Here is a 24,731-nt window from a genome sequence, read left to right on the forward strand (position 1 = left end):
AAATATCTACTTTATTATTACTACAATAGACAGTTCTAGCACACCACAATTACAACCCACACTGTAAAGGAACACGGAGGACAGACAGTTTCACAAAGGAAAGGGATGAACTCTGGATACTGATAGGAGGGTAGTTGGTAAAGCAATCAGTGTTAATGTTCAAGGTAATTTGGTTTCAATACCAAGGGGGCAAAGCATTGTAACTGTCGCTAGGGGCCTTCAGAGAAGGACCAGGGGGGCAGATCCACAATGTACCTGGTGCAGAAGAAGTTCTTGGTGCTCACTTGACAGCGCTGAGGCCGTTCCAGGGTGCTTTGCAGCCCCGTGAGATAGTGTTAGTGGATGAAGACAGTTGTGGGTACCAGGCGGCAGGCAGTTCAGCAAGCGAGGCTGGATGGACATCTTCAGGCTGTCCGGCACGGCTGCTCGGGTCCAAGAATTATGGTCTCTGTGCTGGTTGGCGGAACTGCAATGCTGGTCGAGGTGTCTCGGATGGCACTGGTGACTGCGGCGTGACAACAGTCAGCAGTGCAACCGGATGCGTTTCGAGGACTCGACTGTTTCGAAATTGTCCTTAAGAAGATGGGCGCTGGATGATGCTTGTGTGGCACTAATAGTAGCTTCTTTGCAGGGCTCATGTCCTTTGAAGGCGGACGGCCCAAAGCTCATCAGGGTGTTAGCAGGCAGTGGCCTTGTCCTTTGTCCAGAGACTCTCTGGCACTGCCCACCTAGGAAGCTTGTTGTCAGAACCTAGCAGGGAACGCTGTGTGCTGGCTGGATACTGCTTCTGGAGCTGCTGGACGGGTCCTCTGAGTCTGGGAGATGTTTAGGGGAGGAATCTTGCTTCCCTCTTGGAACTCCTGGCCTTCATTCACTGGCAGAAAGATGTAAGGTAGACTGTACCTTCAGCTCAGGTCCAAATGAGTCCTTTTTACTCCTTGCGAAGCCTTCACATGATCTGATCAGTGAGGGGCTCAACCCTCTTTTAAAGTCAAACAGTGCCCAGGGATTGGTGTAGGCCAAGACTAACTTCAGTGAGCCAATCCTGGGTCTCCACCAACAATCTTCAGTGATGCTTCAGGTCAGAACCAGGGCGCTTGGCAACAGACAGAAGGATGACAAGATATACTTCTAAGTCCCACCTTTCTTCCTGTCTGTTGTACATCGACTTGTCTCCCTAATTAACTGAGCTCTATGCAGCGCTTGATCACAACATGGGCCACCTTTGAAGTAGGGGGTTGCAGGCAGACTTTCGTCTCCTACAATTCACATACTTCCCTGCTCTGAAAGGAGTGGTTCCAGACAGGACATATACTTTCCATTCATACCAAGGAGGGGTGTTAGTATCAAGTTGACCCATTGCATTAAAAAGAGGTGTTGGCATTTGGTCTCCATTGTCACTTCCTGCACAAGGCCTTCCTTGAGGCCTGCTAATTAACATTCTTCAGTATTTGCCGCAACCAGCAAGGTTTGACAGCGGAGATGCAAATCTATGGGGCCTTGAAATTATAATCAGGCTGCCCACAGCCAAAGGCTTTTGATGTACCCATGGCTGTCAGGTGTCAGCTACATATGACAGGGGAGGGCGGCGCTGGTAAACTGTGGCCTCCCACAGTACATGACTATTTTTCTGCTGTGCGATGAGCGTGGAAAATATGTGCAGGAATGGCCCCACATATTTTCTGAGGTTTTTCTCCCATCATTCATTCTTTTAAATAAACAAAAAAAAACAGGTGAGCGCACTCTTGCCGTGCAGATGGTCGAATCCCTCACAATCGTCCAAAGTGCACTATTGACAAGAAAATCCCTGTGCTTATTGTCCAAGTGTAAACGCATGAAGTGGTTCACCCTCTGATTGTCTTTTGGCTGGACTTGTGTTGGTCATTTGCTGTTTCCCTTCTGTGGCAAGACACTTGGCAGGCAATGGATGTCTGCGCTTTGGGGTTTAGACCTCTTCGAGATGCTCTGTCTGTTTGCGGATTAGCTCAAGTGATGTCCAATAGTTCCGTTTGCTGAGTTGGAAGTCTGCTTACATTCACCGTAACTTGGTAATATGGGCCTATACACACTAATATTAATGCTACATATGCTGATCCATTCTTGCATGAAATGTATATCATATTATAGTGATATAACCATATTTTTCTTAGTGTACTGAGGAACAATGCGATGTGATGCCACCTCCTGTTTTGTCAAGGGATAAAAGGTTGTGTGCCAGTACTTCCGCTGATGTCACATGGGGTTGGTATCAAATGACATCACTTCCTGTGATATCAGAGGTCAAGGGTCGTGTGATGTCACTCCCACTCCCCCTGGCATTTTGGTGAAATGACAACCCTACGTGTTAGCGCAATATAGTTGGTGTGTGCACTGGGAGGATTGTGTTGCTATTTTGTCTACAAGCAGCTCTTTTACAATGTTATCTGTTGACGTGTGTATAATGCTGTTACTGTATTTTTGTGTTCATGTTACAATTTCTTTTTTGCAAAAATCTTACCAATATTAAATGACAATTGGATATTCTTGTCGTTTCTATGCATGACTCTTTTCACATTGTGTAAACAGTGTGACATTTCAATTTAAGTTTCCAATATTGATCTTGTCACAGTAATTTGTCTGTAATTCCCACCCCCGCCCCCTGCTGTTTTTGTAATTGACCCCACTTGGGTTGATACCTTAGAAACAATCTTGGTGGCTCAAGTTCTGTAGATGAAGTTTGCTAGGGGTGTGGCCTGGTACTCCTGTGTCTTGGCTTCTTACTGCATCCATTTCTATTTTGGAATTTATATTACGCAACGCGCTGGAGAGTTCAGCCGGGCAGAGAATCTGCATCAGGGCGCGGCTGGAACAATAACATTGAATTCTCGCGTGAATACCAGTCAACTGCGTGATGCGGAAGCTGTTATGCAAATCAAGATACGAGAAAAGACACGTTTTAAAATATTTACCAAAAATCTGGAGAGAGTCCAGAGAGCGCAATGTGAGAGAGAGACTGTTGCAGAGCTTGGGACCAAGAAGAGCGTCTGCCGCCACTGGTAGAGTAATGACTGGGGGGACGGGACTCTAAGTAGGAAGCTGATGGATGATCAAGGGAACGCGATGGCTGATAGAATGCAAAGGTGAGAAGGCCTGTCCATGCACACATTTGAACACAAGACAAATTGTAATTGGTTATTTATAACGCACTTAATACCCAGTGGTTTCTAAGCGCGGACCTGGGGATCGAACCTGTGTTGCACTGTGTCGTCTTGCTTCCAAGGCAGCACATTGCCTCTGAGCTATCCTCCTGAGACAAAGGATCTTGAACATGATGCAGGCCTCAACAGGAAGCCAATGAAGACTACGCCTTCCAAGCAAGGTGCATGATTTATGCAGGAGTTTACAAACTAGGCGAAATGCTGCGTTTTGGGCAACTTGAAGGTGGTCAGCCAAATGTTTAGGGAGGCCCATATGCATAGTCTAGTTTTGTATTGATCAATGTATCGACCACGGTCACTGTGTGGGAGGTGAGGAAGGATGTGACGAAACAATTGAAGGCTAAACAAGTCTTGCCTAATGCTGGCATTAACTTGATTCAGTAAGGACATGGCAAGGGTCAAAAAGGACCCCATGATCTTTCACTTTGGAAGCCAAGGTGGTTGGGAGACCGAACATGGAGGGGGCAGACATCAGTCTGGGTTTTGCAAAAGATATTTAGGACCAAGAAACAAAGCTTCGGCTTTGGAGGCGTTTGGCTGAAGATTGTTCTTGGCCAGCCAGGTTTTGATGCGATTAAGGCAGAGCTGAAGCTGATTGAATGAATTATTGGGACCTGAAACATTAATGAGGAGCTCAATATCGTGGCCCTGAGGGATGCCGCGTGCCACCGGTGCAGGGGATGAAACAAAGGAGCCCAGTCGGAAAGTTTGTACTCTCCCTGATAAGAAGCTCTTGAACCAATGTAAGGTTTTTTTCATTGATTCCTAGAGTGTCTGAAAGCCGAGATTGTAAAATGGAGTAATCCACCGTGTCGAAGGCGGCTGAGAGGTCCAACATAACGAAAAAAGACAATTGAGACTGGTCGGCGTAGCGAAGTAGGTCATCCCAGGCAGCGACCAATGCTGTTTCGCTACCATAATTGGGGCAAAAGCCCGATTGGAAATCATGGAGTATGTGATTATTCGTAAGGAAAAGCCTAAGTTGTTTAACAGTTTTCTCAAGAATTTTGGCCATCCAGGGTTAGCCTGCTAGAGGGCGATAGTTCTGTAACCTCCTGGGCTGTGGATTTAACTCTGCTCGGGATGTGGCTTGACACCATTCCATTTTATTAATTCTGTGAACATGGGGTCATATGGCTCTTACTTCCACCTGTGCAGCGGTGGTGGCCTAGAATGTGTTCTGTGTATGTGACCTGTTGCTCCTTTTTGTGGCCTGTTTTGTTATGGCATGCTACTCAGTATATTTGGTGTGTGCTCTGGTACTGCTCCTAAATCATGGTCGTGGCGCTGTGTCTCTATGCTCCTGTGCTGTGGATTTAGCTTTCCTAGGAACGTGGCTTGGTTCTTTATTAGTATCCTCGCCTGCTGTGGATTTAGTTCTCCTAGGGACGTGGCCCGGTTCTGCTCCTGTGCATGGCTTGGAACAGCATCAGTATCCTCGCCTGCTGTGGATTTAGTTCTCCTAGGGACGTGGCCTGGTAGTGCACCTACACCTAGGCTTGGTACTGCATCTGTAAATTCCTATGCTGTGGATTTAGTTCTCCTAGGGACGTGGCCTGATACTCTTCCTCTGTCGTGGCTTGGAACAGCATCTGGATCCTCCTGTGCTGTGGATATAGTTCTCCTAGGCATGTGGCCGTGTACTGCTCCTGCGCCGTGGCTTGATTCTGCATCCATATCCTCCTGTGCTACGTTCATCTTTCTCCTAAGGAGGTGGCCTGGTTCTGCTCCTGTGTGTTCCTTGGTACAGAATCAGTATCCTTCCGTGGTGTGGATTTAGCTCTACTTGGGACGTGGCCTGGTGCTGCTCCTCTCTCGTGGCTTGTAACAGCATCTGCATCCCCCTGTGCTGTGGAATGAGTTCTCCTAGGGGCATGGCCTGGTGCTGCTCCTCCCTCGTGGCTTGTAACAGCATCTGCATCCCCCTGTGCTGTGGACTGAGTTCTCCTAGGGACGTGGCCTGGTGCTGCTCCTCTCTCGTGGCTTGCTACAGCATCTGCATCCCGCTGCGCTGTGGATTGAGTTCTCCTAGGGACGTGGCCTGGTGCTGCTCCTCTCTCGTGGCTTGTAACAGCATCTGCATCCCGCTGCGCTGTGGATTGAGTTCTCCTAGGGACGTGGCCTGGTGCTGCTCCTCCCTCGTGGCTTGTAACAGCATCTGCATCCCCCTGCGCTGTGGATTGAGTTCTCCTAGGGACGTGGCCTGGTGCTGCTCCTCTCTCGTGGCTTGCTACAGCATCTGCATCCCATCTGCATCCTGCTGCACTGTGGATTGAGTTCTCCTAGGGACGTGGCCTGGTGCTGCTCCTCCCTCGTGGCTTGTAACAGCATCTGCATCCCCCTGTGCTGTGGATTTAGTTCTCCTAGGTACGTGGCCTCGTAGTGCACCTACACCTAGGCTTGGTACTGCATCTGTAAATTCCTATGCTGTGGATTTAGTTCTCCTAGGGACATGGCCTGGTGCAGCTCCTCTCTTGTGGCTTGCTCCAGCATCAGTATTGCCTTGTGCTCTGGATAGAGTTCTCCTAGGGGCATGGTCCAGCAGTGCACCTATGCCTTGGCTTGGTACTGCATCTGTAACCTCTGTTAGGGTGCAGAGGTAAGGCTCGGACACAATGGTGGCATGTTTCTGAGTATATACCTCTCATTAAATAAGAAAAGGTTGGAAGAATGCCTCTCTATCCTGAAGCTAGGAGGGGTTTTCCTACCTCAAAGAAACAAGTGAAATTGTCAGGAAATCTGAAAATAAAGAGTATGTCACTGTTGTCTCCAAAACCTGCTTCGGATCCTAACACTAATAATGTAAAGTAACTGCACAAGGATGGTCTCTTCTTAAAGTAATACGTGTTCTTGGTTATTTCAATCAACAGAAAAGTTCCTAGTCTTTCTGGTAATAAAAGTGATGAAATAAACAATGTTCAAACATATAAGACTCCCAGAATAGGGTTGTGCTCCTTTCCCCTGGAGTTCGTCTCAGTTTGCCTCCTTTTGGGCTGCTGAGCCCCTTTTATCTTCTTATGCAAATGGCAGTGGACAATCCACAAGGATTTGTGCTTTTTAAGTTACGTTTGTTTATTGAAACATTGTTTTAGTTGATAAATCAACTTTTTCAATATAAAACTTTACAATAACAAAATCATTACATCATCACGAGACAATTCATAAACAGCTTAATAAGATTAATAAAAGCACAATAAATTATCAGAAAATTCCAGAGTTCCAGGTTATAAACATTTCAGTTCCTCAAGTTCATCAAGTTCATCAAGAAGCACTTCATAAACAGCTTAAGGATTGGTAAAAGCACAATAAAATCTAAACTAAGAAAATTCATGAGTTCCGGGTTATAAATATTTCAGTATCACCGATTTAGCTTCACAATCCTTTATCTTGTCAACTTGATACAGTTTGTTATAGTTTGTAGTATTCTGTTTTCCCAACTCTGGGGTCCTTGACCCTTTTAGTTTCTTACATGGATGAAAGTCCCAGACTAGCCATTCAGTATGATCTATGTTCGGTTCACTCTCCTGCCAAACATGTGACTCCTCTGTTTTATTTATTCTTGTGACATTGTGGGTGTTTGGTTCCCTCTCCTGCCAAACCCGTGATTCTGTTATTGTGGTTCTCCTCTGTTTGACTTATTCTTGTGGTATAGTGGGTGTTTGGTTCACTCTCCTGCCAAAGATATGACTCCTCTGTTTTGTTTATTCTAGTGGCATTGTGGGTGTTTGGTTCACTCTCCTGCCACACCTCTGATTCTGTTATCGTGGTTCTCCTCTGTTTTACTTATTCTTGTGGTATCGTAGGTGTTTGCTTCACTCTCCTGCCAAAGATATTTCTCCTCTGTGTTTCTTATTCTTTTAGTGTCGTAGGTGTTTGGTTCACTCTCCTGCCAAACACCTAATTCGGTTATCATGGATGTTCTCGGCTTCTCCTATGGCACCAGGTCCCAGACTCGCAATTTGTTCTCATATCTGCTCAGTCCGTCTTCGGCCAAACATATGATTCTCGTCCCTTGGGGTGTCTCAGGGTCGCCAACCTTCTTAACACATACTAGCGTACAGGCCTGTGTACAAGGGCCAAAGTGCAGGTTTTCATTAACACAGTAGGACCACCATATATCCTAAGGCTACAGCTCCCTCTAGTGATGAAAACAGGCAAAGTTATGCGAATTGGCATTTTATCTAAATATCCTGAGGCAACAGCTCTCTCTAGCGGTGACAACAGGCGAAGCAACTGCACCGGACAAACATACAGAGACATACATACATCTGGCCTTTTTTTTATATTGTTAGATGATTTTCTTAGCTTGGGGGTTTCCAGGGTCCCCAACCCTCCTATACTGTAATTTCCTTGTAGGTGCGGGTTTCAGACTCGCAATGTCCCACCAGGGTCCCAGACCCCCTTTCTCCAATACTAGTATTCACACTTCTGTGCCTCAGGACCACCAAAGTCTCTTGGTAAACCTGCATACCCATTTCCTTCCTCTTGACAGGTACCAGTGTTTTGCTTGCATCTGCGTTGCTCCCGAGGCTGCAGCAGGCCTCAGATTAATGGTGGGGTCTGACGCGGTTCCGCAGGCACCTCTCTACCCGGTTACATGTCCTGCCTTGCAGGTGGCTAACCAGGGCCTGGGGTGCCCTGTGGTACGTATCGGCAGCAACCCGAACGGTCCCTCCAGCTGGGGCTGCGTTCGGGTTCTCCTTCTCCTCTCTTTGCGGCTTCTTCCCCTTTGGATACGCTCTGCCTGCCCGATGCAGGAGGCCCACAGTTCTACCTCCTCGGATCATTAATCTCCTGCCTCACAGCTGAGTTCCTTTTAAACTCTTGCGTGGGCTAGCTCTATTCATTTGTGTGAATGAGATCTCGAACAAAAGCTAGACCGCTCACTTAGTTTTTTCCGAGTGATCCTCAGACTCTCCACGACCTTCTTCTTCACAGTACTCACTTTCAACTCGGATGCAAGATACATAGTATTCTCTCATATTTTAGGTTGGTCAAGCATATTAAAGTGACTGACCTGGCAACAGAGCACATTTGCTCTACCTAGAGGGGGAAGAGGATTTGGTATTTGTGAAGGGGTTGGATGTATTTAGGCAGGGGAAGAGCGCATTCTCTGAGAATAGTCGTCCCCAATCCCATAGGGGGTTTCCCTCCCCATGTGATCCTCCCTCGATGCACCATCCAAAGGTGACTATTGTACTGTGGACGCACCTCCCTGGCCGCATGGGAAAGGTCTCCCCCTAGGGGAGAAGGGACAACATCCTCAGATTTGTAACACTGTGGATTTAGTTCTCCTAAGGACGTGTCTTGGTACTTCTCCTGTGCATGGCTTGGTTCTCCATCCGTATCCACCTGTGCTGTGGATTTAGTTCTACTATGGACGTGTCGTGGCACTGCTCCTGTGCATGGTTTGGTTCTCCATCCAAATCCACCTGTGCTGTGGATTTAGTTCTACTAGTGACGTGTCCTGGCACTGCTCCTGTGCATGGCTTGGTTCTGCATCCATATACTCCTGTGCTGTGGATTTAGTTATACTAGGGACGTGTCTTGGTACTGCTCCTGTGCATGGCTTGGTTCTCCATCCGTATCCTCCTGTGCTGTGGATTTGGTTCTCCTAAGGACGTGTCTTGGTACTTCTCCTGTGCATGGCTTGGTTCTCCAGCCGTATCCACCTGTGCTGTGGATTTAGTTCTACTATGGACGTGTCGTGGCACTGCTCCTGTGCATGGTTTGGTTCTCTATCCGTATCCACCTGTGCTGTGGATTTAGTTCTACTAGTGACGTGTCCTGGCACTGCTCCTGTGCATGGCTTGATTCTGCATCCGTATTCTCCTGTGCTGTGGATTTAGTTCTCCTAGGGACGTGTCTTGGCACTGCTCCTGTGCATGGCTTGGTTCTGCATCCGTATCCTCCTGTGCTGTGGATTTAGTTTTACTAGGGACGTGTCTTGGTACTGCTCCTGTGCATGGCTTGGTTCTGCATCCGTATCCTCCTGTGCTGTGGATTTAGTTTTACTAGGGACGTGTCTTGGTACTGCTCCTGTGCATGGCTTGTTTCTGCATCCGTATCCTCCTGTGCTGTGGATTTAGTTCTCCTAGGGATGTGGCCTGGTACTGCTCCTCTGCATGGCTTGGTTCTGCATCCCTATCCTCCTGTGCTGTGGATTTAGTTCTACTAGGGATGTGTCCTGGCACTGCTCCTGTGCATGGCTTGGTTCTGCATCCCTATCCTCCTGTGCTGTGGATTTAGTTCTACTAGGGACGTGTCCTGGCACTGCTCCTGTGCATGGCTTGGTTCTGCATCCGTATCCTCCTGTGCTGTGGATTTAGTTCTACTAGGGACGTGGCCTGGTACTGCTCCTGTGCATGGCTTGGTTCTGCATCCGTATACTCCTGTGCTGTGGATTTAGTTCTACTAGGGACGTGACCTGTTATTGCTCCTGTGCATGGCTTGGTACAGCATCTGTATCCTCCTGTTCTGTGGATTTAGTTCTACTAGTGACATGTCCTGGCACTGCTCCTGTCCATGGCTTGGTTCTGCATCCGTATCCTCCTGTGCTGTGGATTTAGTTCTACTAGTGACATGTCTTGGTACTGCTCCTGTGCATGGCTTGGTACAGCATCCATATCCTCCTGTGCTGTGGATTTAGTTCTACTAGGGACATGACCTGTTATTGCTCCTGTGCATGGCTTGGTTCTGCATCCGTATCCTCCTGTGCTGTGGATTTAGTTTTACTAGGGACGTGTCTTGGTACTGCTCCTGTGCATGGCTTGGTTCTGCATCCGTATCCTCCTGTGCTGTGGATTTAGTTCTACTAGGGACGTGACCTGTTATTGCTCCTGTGCATGGCTCGGTTCTGCATCCGTATCCTCCTGTGCTGTGGATTTAGTTTTACTAGTGACGTGTCCTGGCACTGCTCCTGTGCATGGCTTGGTACAGCATCCGTATCCTCCTGTGCTGTGGATTTAGTTCTACTAGGGACGTGGCCTGGCACTGCTCCTGTGCATGGCTTGGTTCTGCATCCGTATCCTCCTGTGCTATGGATTTAGTTTTACTAGTGACATGTCCTGGCACTGCTCCTGTGCATGGCTTGGTACAGCATCCGTATCCTCCTGTGCTGTGGATTTAGTTCTACTAGGGGCGTGACCTGTTATTGCTCCTGTGCATGGCTTGGTACAGCATCTGTATCCTCCTGTTCTGTGGATTTAGTTATCCTAGGGACATGGCCTGATACTGCTCCTCTGCGTCACTCAGATGAGGCCGGCTGCTACCTTGGCAAATGACTGGCTGACTCTGTGCATGCCTTTCTGGTCATAAAGGGGCCTGCACCATATAGACCAGGGGTCAGCAACCCTGAGCTCTCCAGATTTTTTGCACTACAACTCAAATCAGCCCTACTTGCACAGTCAAGGGATCCTGGAAGTCGCAGACCAAAACACCTGGAGAGCCACATAGTGCAGACCCCTGGTACTGACCACCGCACCTGTGGCTTGACTGGCTATGCAGTGCTTCTCCATCCCTTGCGGGAGATCGATTGATGAAGGCTCTCTGCATTGTTGTTCTCAGTATTACCCAAATTGACCTTTTACAATTGACCTTTTGTCCTAATTAACCTAATTATAGTGGCCCTAATTGACCTTCTGCACAATTGACCTTATATTATTTTAGTTATTTTATATATGAATTGGGTTGGTTTTGGATTATAAATAATATAAGGGGATTGAGTGGAGGGTATCGGGGTGTTTTGGATGGGGTGGGGGGTTTCCCCCCCGAATATATCTCCTAATTGACCTTTTAAATTAGGTAAATTCTCCCAAGGTCAATTCTCCTGAGGTCATTTGTGAAAAGGTCAATTAGTATACAACCGTTGTTCTCTACCCATTGACCATGACTACACAATACAGTGATACTCGTTTACTAAAACAGACTGTCTAAACCATTGAAGTATTTGATGTTAATGTGACTATTCTCCATTCCCTTCTTCCTTAGGTCAGTGGTCCATCAGATGGAGCTTCGCCACCGGCAGAGCAACTAGTGCCATCTAACAAGGTGCAGAGTTTGAGCCAAGGCGGCCAGAGGAGTTCAAGTCGGCAGAAGCGCCGCTGGTCTCAACAGGGCGACGGGAGCCAGTCGCGTTCGCTCCACACTAGCCATCCGCAGGAGGAGACTGCCACAACACCCTTTGTGCTGGACCTCGCAGGGTTAGCCAACGTAGACCTGACTGCTCAGAACCCAAATATTCAGGCAAGGCCCAGGGCCGGAGAAGCAATTGTTGACTAGTTGGCATTGAGTGAGTTTTTCTCGATAGCACCTCCGCTTTGTCAAGACTGATCAATTCTCTGGTCCTCAACAAAATGCCTCACTGCACCTCCATCTGTCTTGGCCTATCAGACACCGTCCAACCCGTAGGAAAGGCATTGCAGCTTTCTGCCCATCCCCCTATTTAGTCTTCTCGGATCCAGCTTCTCTGCACTCTACAGACCTGGTAGTCTTGCTCAAGGTTCTTTCACAAGTCTATTGGGATATTGTTCCAACCCACTCATGGCCCTGCTTTCTCCAGCCTACCTAGAAACCTTTCCTCTACACACAACCTCCTTCTTCCACTCCAAACACAGCTCCTATCTAATACTTCCAGGCCCTCTGTGCTAACTGGCAAGACCCATCTCTTTGGCTCCAGGAAACTGTAGCCCCCATTGAAGTGTGTGGGCCTGAGTGATGCACCATATAAGGTGGGGATTGAGGGGGTTCATCTTCCAAAGAAGCACACATGACTAATGATATGGGAATGTGTGAGACTTCATTGAGTGGAGTGAGCCAGTCCATGGGAAAATGTGATTCTCAGTTGGAGTGTATTGGGGCTGTAATGTGTGACACAGGCAATATCCACTTTCATATGGGTTATGCTGCAATGAGTGAGCCTCCTTAGTTGGCCTGTGGTCAAAGATGGATAGGCCCTGGGTTAAGTGCCTACCTCTTACACTAGGCCAGCCTGCACTTCGCAAGTCTGAATCGCAGGCGGGGTCCACTCAGAGCATCATCAAGCAGGGTCCATAAATTGAATACCTTTTAAATTGGGTAGTAATAACTTGTATTATTTATTACAGTGCTTAGAAGTGTGAAGAGCCCTGCACAAAGCACTATATAAATGACAATATTATTACTGACAGGGGAATAAAGGAGAGTTCATAGAGGTTTAAAACATTGGAAATGTTGGAATGAATGAATTTCCAGTACATGTCCAGGACAAAAGATGTAGGAATGACTGGGTTAGCACAAAGGTCTACAGAGGCTTGAATAAGAAATTAGTGATGTTAAGTTGAATTAAGACTGCTTAAATATACAGTGCTAACGAGGGGGCATGACTGACTCGCTAAGGATGTTCTAGTAAACCAGTTCTGAGGAATGAGTGAGACCTCACTGAAGTGGATGATGCCATTGTTTCAGGAATAAGTGAGGCAACCTTGAACTTTTATATATTTAATTTTTAATGGTAAAGTATCATACAAGACCAGGGACTAGAGATGCAATACATACACATAGTGATACATGGAGAGAGGAGTACACAGTGGAGAAGACAGGGAGTGATGCTGACAGACAGTAGCAGGGTGGGTGTACCATGCAGTGTTCTGTGGAGGCTATTTATTTTTTTCATTTATTTTGCATTTTTAAAGCGCTCACACAGGCATCGAGGCGCTGTTAGAGGAATCTTTTTTTTTTTAGTTACGTAATTGTTTTTTGTCTTAGTTGCATATTTATAACGCGCTTAAATACCCAAAGGTTTCTAAGCACGGACCCAGGGATTGAACCTGTGTTTCTTCGTGTCGGCTTGCTTCCAAGGCGAGCATGTTGCCACTGAGCTATCCTCCCGGGCTAGGGTGCATTATGGAGGCAAGTGTACCAATGAGGGTAGGGTGCACCAAAGAGGATAGGGTGTAATGTAGAGTATAGTGTGTGCAAGGTAGTATGGTGAATATGATGGCTGGTGGAATGCGGGATGAAGGTTAGCATGCATGAGGAAGGTTAGTATACCATAGAGCATAGAGTGCGTTATGAAGTATATTGTGCGCAAATTAATATAAGGCATATGCTGGAACGTAAAATACGTCCTAGAGGTTAGAGTGCATGATGGAGGTTAGTGCACTATGGTGGACAGTGTATGCTATGGGGTTTGGCGTGTATAATGAAAGATATGATATGATGGTGTATTTATAACGTGCTTAATACCCAAAGGTTTCAAAGCGCGGACCCCGGGGATCAAACCTGTGTTGCTCAGTATCGTCTTGCTTCCAAGGCGAGCATGTTGCCGCTGAGCTATCCTCCCGAAACAAGGTGCACCATGGAATTCAGAGGGTATCCTTGAAGATAGAATGTTTGAAGGGGATAGTATAGATGATGGAGAGTAGAGCGTTTACTGTGTGCTTTGTTCCCTCCTTGCGATCTCAGATCTTTGTTCCCTAACAGACCCCTCTCTTCCATAGGTGACCATTGAGGTGGTTGACGACCCGCAGACAGAGTTTGAGATGGATCTGCTGAAGGAACCCAGGAACGACTGGTCGATATCGTCCGCAGAGTGGCTGGCTCACAAGGACCTCTTCTGGCCTTTGTTCTGGGACTACGTGGACCCTGCCGAGGAGGATGGCCAAAGCGAGAAGGGGACCACGGACGCAGAGCAGGAGGAAGACTACTTCTCGGAGTACGACGGGGAGGAGGATACTGCTCTGAGTGGAGTGGGAGGGGACTGGGAACGCCAACAGCCGGGGCAGAGGACTGGAGTACCCGCTGAAAAAGATAACTATGGTAAGTTGCGCAAAGCAGGGAGATAGACTAACCAGGTATCTGGCTCTTGGTGCCAACTGCGCTGAGTGGAGTTGGGGTTCGACTGGGATCACTCACAGCAGGGGAAAAGGAGTGGAATAGGTTCTGAAAAAGATAACTATGGTAAGCCATGCAAAGACAGAATGTAGAGTACACAGGTGACTACTTCCGGATGCCACCCACACTGCTCTGTGTTCATGACAGCGTCACCAATATAAGGTGGCACAAAGAGGAGTTCTTGAAATGTGCTTCCTGACCTTACAAAGACCACATAGAAACAAAAGAAAAAGAGGTGATGGCTGGAAGGTTTAGAATGAATCTTAAACATCTGGCATCGCTCGGGCGAAACCCTCCGAGGCCATCGTTCTCCTGCCAAGCCATTACAGAAAGGGCAAAGATCATATGGAAATCGGACGTGGTCCTCCCCCAAAGAGGAGAGTCCAGCCGAAATGCTAGGCCAAATCCCCTCCTCACGAGGCCACAAGCAACTCCAGTTTCGGCCTCATGTGGCATCATCCGTGAGGTGTAGCTTGGATTTTGGATTTTTAGGCAGGCTGAAGAATGATGGTCTGGAGGGTTGCCCACAGCTATGCCAAAGGTGAAGATTAGTTATAAACCTCCCAGCTATCATTTCATTTGTATTGCCACAAAGAAACAAACACATTGCTTACAGTAATTACTCAATTCAAACAAAATATGAATTAGGTCAAAAATATGTCTTACTATTCCATATATATTTTTACTTGACTAAAAGTTCTTCAGTTGGGAATGGGATCTGATTTTTACTCCCCAAATCAAGAAGCATTAAATACAATCCCCTTGCAACAAAATCTTATCTGGGGCACTTGTTGAAAGGTCTGAATGGTTGCTTGGATTGGAATTGTTTTTCAGTATATCACAGTCAACAGGAAGTGGTAATGTTGCACTGTATGCCACGTTCAGCATCGCGGCTTGGGAATGACGTGGGTGTACGGTTACAATGCGCCATTTAAAAACAAATGTTTTATTTGTCATGTGGGATAGTCAAGATCTGACCTTTCACAGTACAACATATATCAACAAACGAAAACCTTTTATACAATCATTAAAACAAAAAGAGGAAAATAAAATAAAATTCATTTTTCTTGTCCCTCATATATACATTTGAACCTCAACCCACTAACACCCAGGGTCACAGTTAGTCTTCATACAGTCTAAAAAATGTAAGCAATTTGTAAAGTTCAAGAGACAGGAACATTTTATGCCCTGAGGATAAGCGATGCCTAAAGTCTCTCGAATTCGGCCACCCCGGATAGCCCACAAATCTTGAGGGCTTGAACTCTCTTTAGTCTAGTTCCTACACACTCTATCATCAAATGGTACAAAGATTGAGAAACATTCTGACTGCATTCCGGACAGAAATGTTTTGTTGCACCAGTCATATTCCTACAAGCTAATATTTAATCCGAAGGCAGCACATTTAGCCAGAAACTCAATATCTCGTTGCAAGCTTTACAATCCGGAAACTGTACCAGGTATTTCGGGAGAGTTTCCAAGCTTTTATCTGTAAAGGAGGGATTCTTGTTGAGTATCAGAGCTCTCATCCAATATGTGGTATTGATCCAGTCCATACCGTCAAGTGCTGATTTGTAGCCCTTCTGGGTTCCGGACTAGATCACCAATGTTTTTTGGTATTGATACCAGGATTCTCTCCACCTTTGTTCTAAGCTTATTGAGGAGTATACTTGATCCTGTGACTGATTCCTCTGCAAGATCCATATATAGCAAATTCTGTTGGGGAGCTCTAGTGGATCTGTACAATTGAAGCAGTTTCCATTAATGGCAGGCTCTTAGGGACTTCCGACCAAGCTCATAGCACAGGGCTACTATAGGGAGTGACTTGGGTAAGTTCAATGCCCTCTTCCATATGCGCCCCTCCCAATAATCCCATTTGAGTTCCCAAGACTGGGATTCAATATCTAGCCCATATAAGATCGAGGGGATATAGAACTTGAGCATTGGTCTTAATGAAAATTTACAAAATTTGGATTTTATATTCAATAATTGCGCCATCAATTGATCTATTTCTCCTGCCAATGCCATTTTAAGAAGGGAACTATTTGGGTGTGCTGTGAGCCTGAACCCCAAATATTTAGTTTCTACTATTGGCTGAACAACAATTGTTTCCAATTTCCATGACAGGAATGGTATATTTATCACCTGTTTACTAATTCTCAGTATAATAGTTTTAGCTGGATTAATTTCTAATTAATTAGCTGCAGCATCCTTGCTCATGTGCATCCAGTAGACTCTGGATTCCCCTTCGTGTAAGTTCCATGAGCAAGAGTCGTCAGCATAGGCTAACCAGCACACCCTTTCTAAACCAATTTTCCGACTAGCAAAGGCAGCATCATTCAGATGGTTTTTGATGCCTGCTAGATATAAGTTAAACAACAAGGGTGCAAAATTACACCCCTGTCATATTCTCCTTCTTGTTAGTATATTTTTGGATAAGTGGCCCCATCCGTCCAACTTCACCACGATATTAGTATTGTTATGTAGGTAGACCCGGATTGCAAATAATCCTCGGGGAATATCCCACCTATCTAGCTTTTTCCAAAACAACATTCTGTTTACCATATCAAACACCTTGGAGAAGTCTATCAGTGCCACATGTAGGGGAGCCTTATTCATATACCAGGCTTGATCTCTGATGGTGTTAACTATAAGCCCATTTAGTGTAGTGGACAGACCTCTCTTAAAGCCAGTCTGGGCCTTTTCCAGTATGTTCTTTTCCTCAGCCCACTTCTCCAGTTCCCTTAAGATTATACCCGTGAATATCTTGCTATCCGCATCCTAGAGGGCAATTGGGCGATAGTGAAACAGGTAATGCCTGATCACCCCTCTTGAAGATAGGATCCTACCATGGCTGTTTTACAGCTGGGGGTGGGAGGGCAGTGTTGTGTTTCAAAGCAATTCTGAAACAGCTTATATAATACGACCGACCAGTCCTCTGCATTCTGTTTAAGTATATAATTAGAGAGGCCATTTGGGTCCACTGATCTGGAGCTCGAAGCCCCCAAGATCATATCCCTTACTTCCTCTCTCGTACCACAACTTAAGCCCTAGGTTTGAGATAATTCCATATTATGTCTAACTTGCTGATGGTTATAAAATCCTCCAAAGTGGGTACCCCACACTTCCTCTGAGACACATACACTTTGAGCTGAACACTGTAATGCTTTTCCCCCATTCATTAAAGATCAGTAGTTCCTGCTGTTGTTAGTTATAACTGCTTCGAACATTACTTCCCCCTGACGCTGATATCTAAGCATTTTATTTGATCTGTTCCATCGTTGACACGCTGCTTGCAAAATCCTATTCTCTATTTTAAATTTGTCGCCTTATTTACTATGTTTCTTCAAAATTCTTATATTCCTCCTAAATTCTCTTTTTCAGAGTAAGGTATTTTCATCAAAATAGTTCTTATGTGGTATTCCTTTCTTATATGCGGCAGAAAGTGGGTGCTCCAACTTTCTCAAGAAAATCTCAAAATTATTGGGTGCACACTCCTGATCTAAGGTTTCCCATTGTTTATTGTGAACTACTTTTTTTCAGTTTTCCATTCAGACCCTTGCCATCCCTTTTAAACTTCACTAAACCGGTTTTCCCATGGTTACATTCTAATTCTTCTGAAAGAATCCTTGATTTCATTACACATCCAAATGCAAGATTTTCTTGTTTTTTTTTTTTCCTTTGTTTTGGTTTATTATAAAGCTTTTAAAAAATCATTGATTAAAAACACATATACAACAGTATTCAAATCAAGACATTTACAGTATGTATCATTAAAATTTCAAAAAAATAAATCAAACCTCTACACAAAAACCACAAATTTTGTTAGAAAAATATAACCAAAAGAACCTTATGATTAGCACAAGTCAAAAAGACAACTTAAGTTAACTACTATGCACGTATAATCACATACATGATCAGATCACGGTCAAATAAATCATTAGCTCAAAACCTTGTTAACACCCATCACATATATTTTCAAAAGTGCTGTTTAACTTATTAGCACAAATCACATATGTTTTTCAAAAATGCTGTTATACGTATGGTCAAAGTAGTAGAATTTTAATGGATCATTCTGTACCATATAAATTCTCTGTTAACAGAGTGAGTAGATCTTATGAATTGTGCGAAATAATCAATCCTATGACAAAGGAGGGCCGGGCATACAAGCAGAATGTGTTGGAGTGTTTCTACAACACCCTCTTCTTTACAATATCTGCACCACTAATGTTTATTATTTGATTGGTCTGCAAGGCATTCATTCTAAAATGCACGAAGTCATTGCGGACCCTCCTACACAGATATTCCGTCAAGTAGCCTTCCATTACCTAATTTTTTTTTTCCAGATCGAGTACGCTTGGTTATATAACTTTGACTCTGATATTTTATTTAGTGTGTTTTGCATATCGTTGCCCTGAAGAATTTGTTTAATTTTAAGAGGTTTATTGAGCAAGGTTGTAACAGACATACCGATGGACCTTAGACATTTGTCAACATCCTTCTTCAAATTTTTCATGAAATCACATGCTACTTCATTAACCACACATACAAAGAGATCTTCGTCCCTTTTAATTGAACATTTTCTCCATAAGGAAAGCCTTTGCTAGATAACCAATGATGCGAGTGATTGAAGACCAAATTCGTATTTTATGAGCTCTAGAGAGGGATGCACCGTGGGAGAAAGAAAAGTATACTTCTCCAGATACTTCCCTCCACGGCTTTCAAATAGTCCATAAAATCATAGGCAAAGAATTCCAGACCATAGACCAACCTAGGTATCACTTTCTTAGTATAGTATTCTCAAATTGGTGGCATGGAGAACTTTCCAAATTTTTTCTCAACCGACCGCATTTGTTGTAAAGCCACTCCTGCTTTTAGTTTCAGTTGATTTTTAATCAAGCTGGGTGATCCTGTACCAGAAAAGTAATACCCCAAATATTTCAGGGTGCTTTGGGCTTTAATATATTTTCCTTCACAGAACCAAGTAAAGGCTCCATGTTGTTTGTTCAGTTTGCCCATACGAATTATGATGGTTTTGTGGCGATTGATTTTTAAATGTAGCTCAGAGGTACATTTTTCGAATTCCTCAATCAGACGTTGCAACCCCACGTTCGTATTATCCAGTAACAAAATGTAGTCTGCATATGCCAACCAAGCAATCGGACGTTACAGAGTTTAGGCGAAACCAGTCCTTTGTTACTCGGGGCTCCTTTGGTTCCACACAGATAAAGATTGAATATTGTGGGAGCTGGCATACAGCCCTGACGAAGACCATTCATAATTGGCAGCTCTGCAGATAGCCATCCTTGAGAGTTCAAACATACTTTTAACCTAGTATCCTTATATAAAGCAATTACTATCTCTAGTAGATGTTTTGGCATACCAAGATCACTCATTTTCTTCCACAGTAGGGATCTGTCAACCATGTCAAATGCCATACTGTGGTCCATTGAGGCAATAAAGGTGGGCCCGGCAACCTTTTTCAGAGCTTTGTCCTGGATACATCGTAGAACTAGACCTCAGCAGTCTGTTCTCATGTTTTTTTAAGCCAATTTCATTTATATCCAGGATTTGCTTCTCAATAATCCATTTGTGAATATCTAATAGCACCATGGATGCGAAGATTTTAGACTCTGGGTCGGCAATTGCAATTGGTCTATAACTCAGAGGGTTGGTGCGTGAACCCTTTTTAAAAATAGGTAATACAATTGCCACCCTCCAGGAACTAGGAATGATCTTGGTTGTCAAAGGATCATTAAACAAAATAAACAGGATCTTTGCCCATAGCCCAGGAATGGACTTCAAGATTGTATTAGACATATTGTTTGGTCCAGGGGCTCCAGAATTTCTTGATCTCTTTATTAAACACTCAATTTTTTCAACAGAGTTGTCAATAGCTCATATTGTATTAACATAAAAATGTGTCTTATGAATTTCGGGTCTTGCTATATTGATACTCAAAAAATGGCCCAACCAGACATCTTCTGAAATAGAATTCAGACTCAAATTTTTCTGAGTCATTGATAATATTCCAGAAGTTAGCTGAGTTGTAGCCCCTGAGGGCCTTCAACATCCCTTCACCGTCTAATTGAGCTTTTCTGACTCTATGGTTAATTAACCAGTTTTTATAATGCTGTTTAATTTTTTTTTATCTCACTCAGCTTCTTAGGATCAAATTTTCCATGTTTGTGTAGTCGATGTATCTTTTTCCTCATAAGGGCCTTTCGTTCATAAAACTCAACATCCACAGCATGCCTGTTTACTTTGGGAGAGATGTACTTCTTCTTAACTTTATTTTCCATCTCCTGGATATTAGTACTAATGTAGGATGTATAATTACTAACTGCATATCTATTTAGTCGTACAGTTAAGTCAGATGTATCATAATAGTTTATCATAGTTTATCATAGTCACTGTGAACTTTGTTGTTTTTGTAAAGGTACATTTGATTCTGTTACCATTGGCGTTCACCCTAACTTCTTCATTGTAAATGCTCCTTTGATCTAAAGTAGTGTTACCTGCCATTTCAATGGTTAACAGCCAGTGATCGCTGAAAGGTGAATCTTTAACCTCAAACTTACAAAGAATTTTACTCATTTCCATTGAGAGGAAGAAATCATCTATTATGGGTGCAAATCCCCTTGCCTTCCATGTGAATTCCTCATTATGTACCAATTCAAGGCCCCACATTTCACCAAGTTTGAGCCATAGAGTACCTCTTAGTTTGGGGTTTCCCCCCTTTGTTGTAACAGAATCCCTATTAGAGTATAACACAGTTCCCTCAACCCGATCAACTGAGCAGTCAGTATTCATATCTCCTGCTACAATGATTTGTCCTCCCTCATTTTCTTCTAGCCACAGATTTATTTTGGTTCCAAGTTTATTCAACTCTGACTCCAGCTCAAAATCTGAATGTTCACTTGGATTCCAGTATACGTTCACTATAAGCAATGAGTAGCCTGCCTCACCAACCCCAACCTTCACAGTAACAACCAGCATGGATTGTCTCATACACCAATCATTCATTACCACAATTTGTCTAGAGTCTTTGCAGGCCAAAATTAAACCTCCTTTAGGGCGTCCATTTTTTCCACATAAAGCACACATTTTGTGCATTGTAAAACCCTCCCATCACATCTTGTCGCATGCCCAAGACTCTTGAATTAAAACAAAGTCAAAAATTGCCAGCTCTTCCATTAAACTCACATTATTCAGTATATGGTAGCACCTACGTGAGTTCCAACTGACTAATTTTAATGTATTCGGAGTACTAAAGCGGCTTCCCCATCAATTTTAACTTGTCAATGGATTCTCTTAAAGTTAAGGCCAGCCACCTCCAGTCTTTATCAATATCACCACCCTGGCTTGACTCAGAAAATGCAAGATTTAAATATAGCTTATTGTGATCACTAGTAGCTGCGTCTATTACACTGAATTCTTGGCAGTGCTGAAATAGAGTACGGGAGATTATCATATAATCTATTATCGACTTTGAGTTGTTACCTCTGCCGGTGTGTTTTGCGGTGCAATCACCTTGGATATTGCCATTGCATATTAGCAATTCCAGTCTTTACAAAAGCGAGCCCAATTAGATCCCCTATCATCTGATGGGTCAGCTCTAATATCAGCATGTCTTGAGAACAAGCAGTTAGTATTCATATCCCCAGCAATCAATACGTGCACATTCTCAGATCTATTTCTACAATACACGTGAATGCGCCAAAATCGCCTATGGTGAGAGTTGGGTGTGGCCAGAGATGGAGCCACGTCTCCATTACAAAAGTGGGCATTTTTACCATTAGGTGGTTTCCTAACTATACCGTGAGAGCTCTTTGTTGTGGCCACATCAGTATTCCTATCATTAAGTTTGAGTGCTGTTTCCTCAACTGAGGGATTGGGTATATCATTTGAGTCGAGTGTCTTGGCCATGGAAGTAGACCAGAGGTCTGCAACCTTTGCCAGATGTTTTGGATGACTAATCCCATAATCCTTCACTATTGAGTATGTTGGCTAAGACTGATGGGATTTGTAGTCCAAAATATCAGAAGAGCCAAAGGTTGCAGGCATATGATGTAGCCAAATACTTGTTTTAAGGTGGTTCATAAATGGCAGAAGGCATTAATTAGTTTTTTTAATCGATGTCGGGAGTGTGAGGAATTCGACCACCCGCTCGTGGGAGAGTGTACTCGACTGGGCTTTTTTGATTTTTTAATAATGAAAATAAATGATGGGAGATCATCCTCTGAGAAATGTGTGAGGCCATTCTGCGCACATTCATCTTCTTCCTGCACAAAACGCAAAGTCACGTGTACTCCGGGAAGACACAGCCTACAGGTGCTGTCTTCCCCTGTCAAAGTCAGCTGGAATGTGACCAGCCATGAGCAGCCTAATTTAAATATTAGATATCAAAGGCTCCATGGATCTGAATTCCTTTTGTCTAATCCAGCTGGTGGCAGAGCATACTACCAAAGATAATTGAGGCAAGCCTGAAGGGGCTTGGTTGCCGAATAGGACAGCAGGAAGGCAGGACTAACACCCCTTTGGTATGTAATGTGTCACCTTGAAGCCAGCTCCCACCCCTCTGTATGAAAGGCAGTGAAATGCATGTGTGGGTCCACTATTTACCCCTTTTGGAGGGGAGAATTATGTGATTTGGGGGAGACAAGAAGTCTGCTCCCACCACAATCTTCAAGGGAAACCTGTGCTTTAATCAAGAGTCACAGAGGGCTTCGTTTATTCGAGAGACACTTTGATCTACAACAGACAGGAAGATAGGTGAGACTTAGGTATATGTTGTCACCCCTTGCATGTCCTGTTCCTGAGTACTGTGGCCATGACCTCATTTATAACAGAAGCTTGTTTGGTGGGGATACAGGATTGGTTCAGTAAGGTAGGCTTAGCCTGCACCAATCATTGGGGCCCATTTGGCTTTAAAAGAGGCTGAACCCCTCACTTAGCAGATCATATGAAGACTTTGCAAGGAGTAACAAGAAGGACTCAGTCGGACCTGGGCTGAAGGTACAATCTACCTTACATCATTTGCCAGTGAAGGAAGGCCAGGAGTTCCAAGAGGGAAGCCAGATCCCTCCCCTAAACATCTCCCAGGGAGCAGAGGGACATACCAGAGTCAGGGGACCCATCCAGCAGCTCCAAAACTGGTACCTAGCCAGCACACAGCGTGCCCTGCTAGGTTCTGCTGGCAAGCTCCCTAGATGGGAAGTGCCGGAGAGAGACTTTGGACAAAGGACAAGGCCGTTACTTGCAATCACTTGCCTGAGCTTTGGGCCGTCTGCCTTAAAAGGACACAAGCCCTGCGAAGAAGCTAGGAGGAGTGCCAATCAAGCATCATCCAGCGTCCATCTTTTAAGGATATTTTCGAGACAGTCGAGTCCTCGAACTGCATCCGGCTGCACAGCTGACTGTTGTCACGCCGCAGTCACAAGAGCCATCCGAGCCATCACAACCAGCATTAAAGATCCTCCAACCAGCACAGAGACAATGATTCTTGGCCCTGAGCCATCACGCTGGATAGCCTGCAAACGTCCGTCCTACCTCACTTGCCAAACTGCCTGCCGCCCAGTACCCGCAGCTGTCTCCCGCCACTAACTCTGTCTCAAGGGCTGCGAAGCACCCTGGAACTGCCTCAACGCTGTCAAGCACCAAGAACTTCTTCAGCACCAGGTACATTGTGGTTCTGACCCCCTGGTCCTTCTCCGAAGGGCCCTAGAGTCTGTTATGACCCTTTGCCCCCTGGGTGCCGAACCGAATAACATTGAACAATAAGACTGATTACCTACTTACCCTCCTGTCAGTATCCAGAGTGCATCCTTTTCCTTTGTGGAACTGTCTGTCCTGTGTTCCTTTACAGGGAGGGTTGTATTTTGTAGTGTGCTAGAACTTGATCAAAAGTAGATTGTGCTCGAATTTTTTGTTGATGGGGGAAACGTGTTGTATTCAAGCAAGGATACTTTCAAAGAAAAAATGAAACACAAACTACCCCTGTCTACCGCGTTGTATCTTACTGTACCATTTCTTCTGATTCTCGTTTCTTATGTAATTTATTCCAAATACTATGTGGACATACACATCCCCAGATTTAGAAAAATATATATAACATTTATTTATTTGTTCATCATTTGTTTCAAATCATTTTAAAAAACACACATTTTGACAAAATTGCTTTGGTGATTTCTGCCAAACAGTTAATAGCCATTTGTAATATTTGCCCCAACAGTGGATAATGGACTGCTGTCTATGTGAAAAGTTCTGTTCTCTTATTTACAGGAATGATGGCATTTTCGTCAGTGTGACGTGGCAGGTGTGTCATTATTAGTGTCATTATTGTCATTATGTGATGCTACAAGGTAGAGCTTTTTTCAGTCTCAACAAATAAGCCATTGTAAGTAAAATGATTACAATTTCAATTTGACAGGGAATAATGTTCAATGTACCAACCACAAGAACCACAAGGCATTGCAATCTAAGACTAACATGGTACACTTCTCACATAATGCTCATTAACATGTTTAAAAGCATAACATTTGTCTTGTTTAAACATTATACAACCAAGATGCAATCTAGATGCTAAAATGATGTACGCAACACGTAAACTAGCATGTTAGCAGAACAAGTTGACAGATCAGATACTGTAAAAGAACTACAAAA

General features: G+C 44.5%; 1 protein-coding gene across 1 annotated transcript in view; it reads left to right on the plus strand.

The window, feature by feature from the left end:
• Nucleotides 1-24,731, plus strand: part of ISM2 (isthmin 2) — a 67,435-nt gene that overhangs the window by 15,894 nt on the left and 26,810 nt on the right. Inside the window, exons 2-3 of the mRNA XM_069637918.1 lie at nucleotides 11,187-11,441; nucleotides 13,676-13,994. Of these exons, the coding sequence (XP_069494019.1) occupies nucleotides 11,187-11,441; nucleotides 13,676-13,994 (574 nt within the window). The remainder of the gene's footprint in view (nucleotides 1-11,186; nucleotides 11,442-13,675; nucleotides 13,995-24,731) is intronic.

Source organism: Ambystoma mexicanum, chromosome 14, assembly GCF_040938575.1.
Source record: "Ambystoma mexicanum isolate Mex_15411 chromosome 14, UKY_AmexF1_1, whole genome shotgun sequence".
NCBI lineage: Eukaryota > Metazoa > Chordata > Amphibia > Caudata > Ambystomatidae > Ambystoma > Ambystoma mexicanum.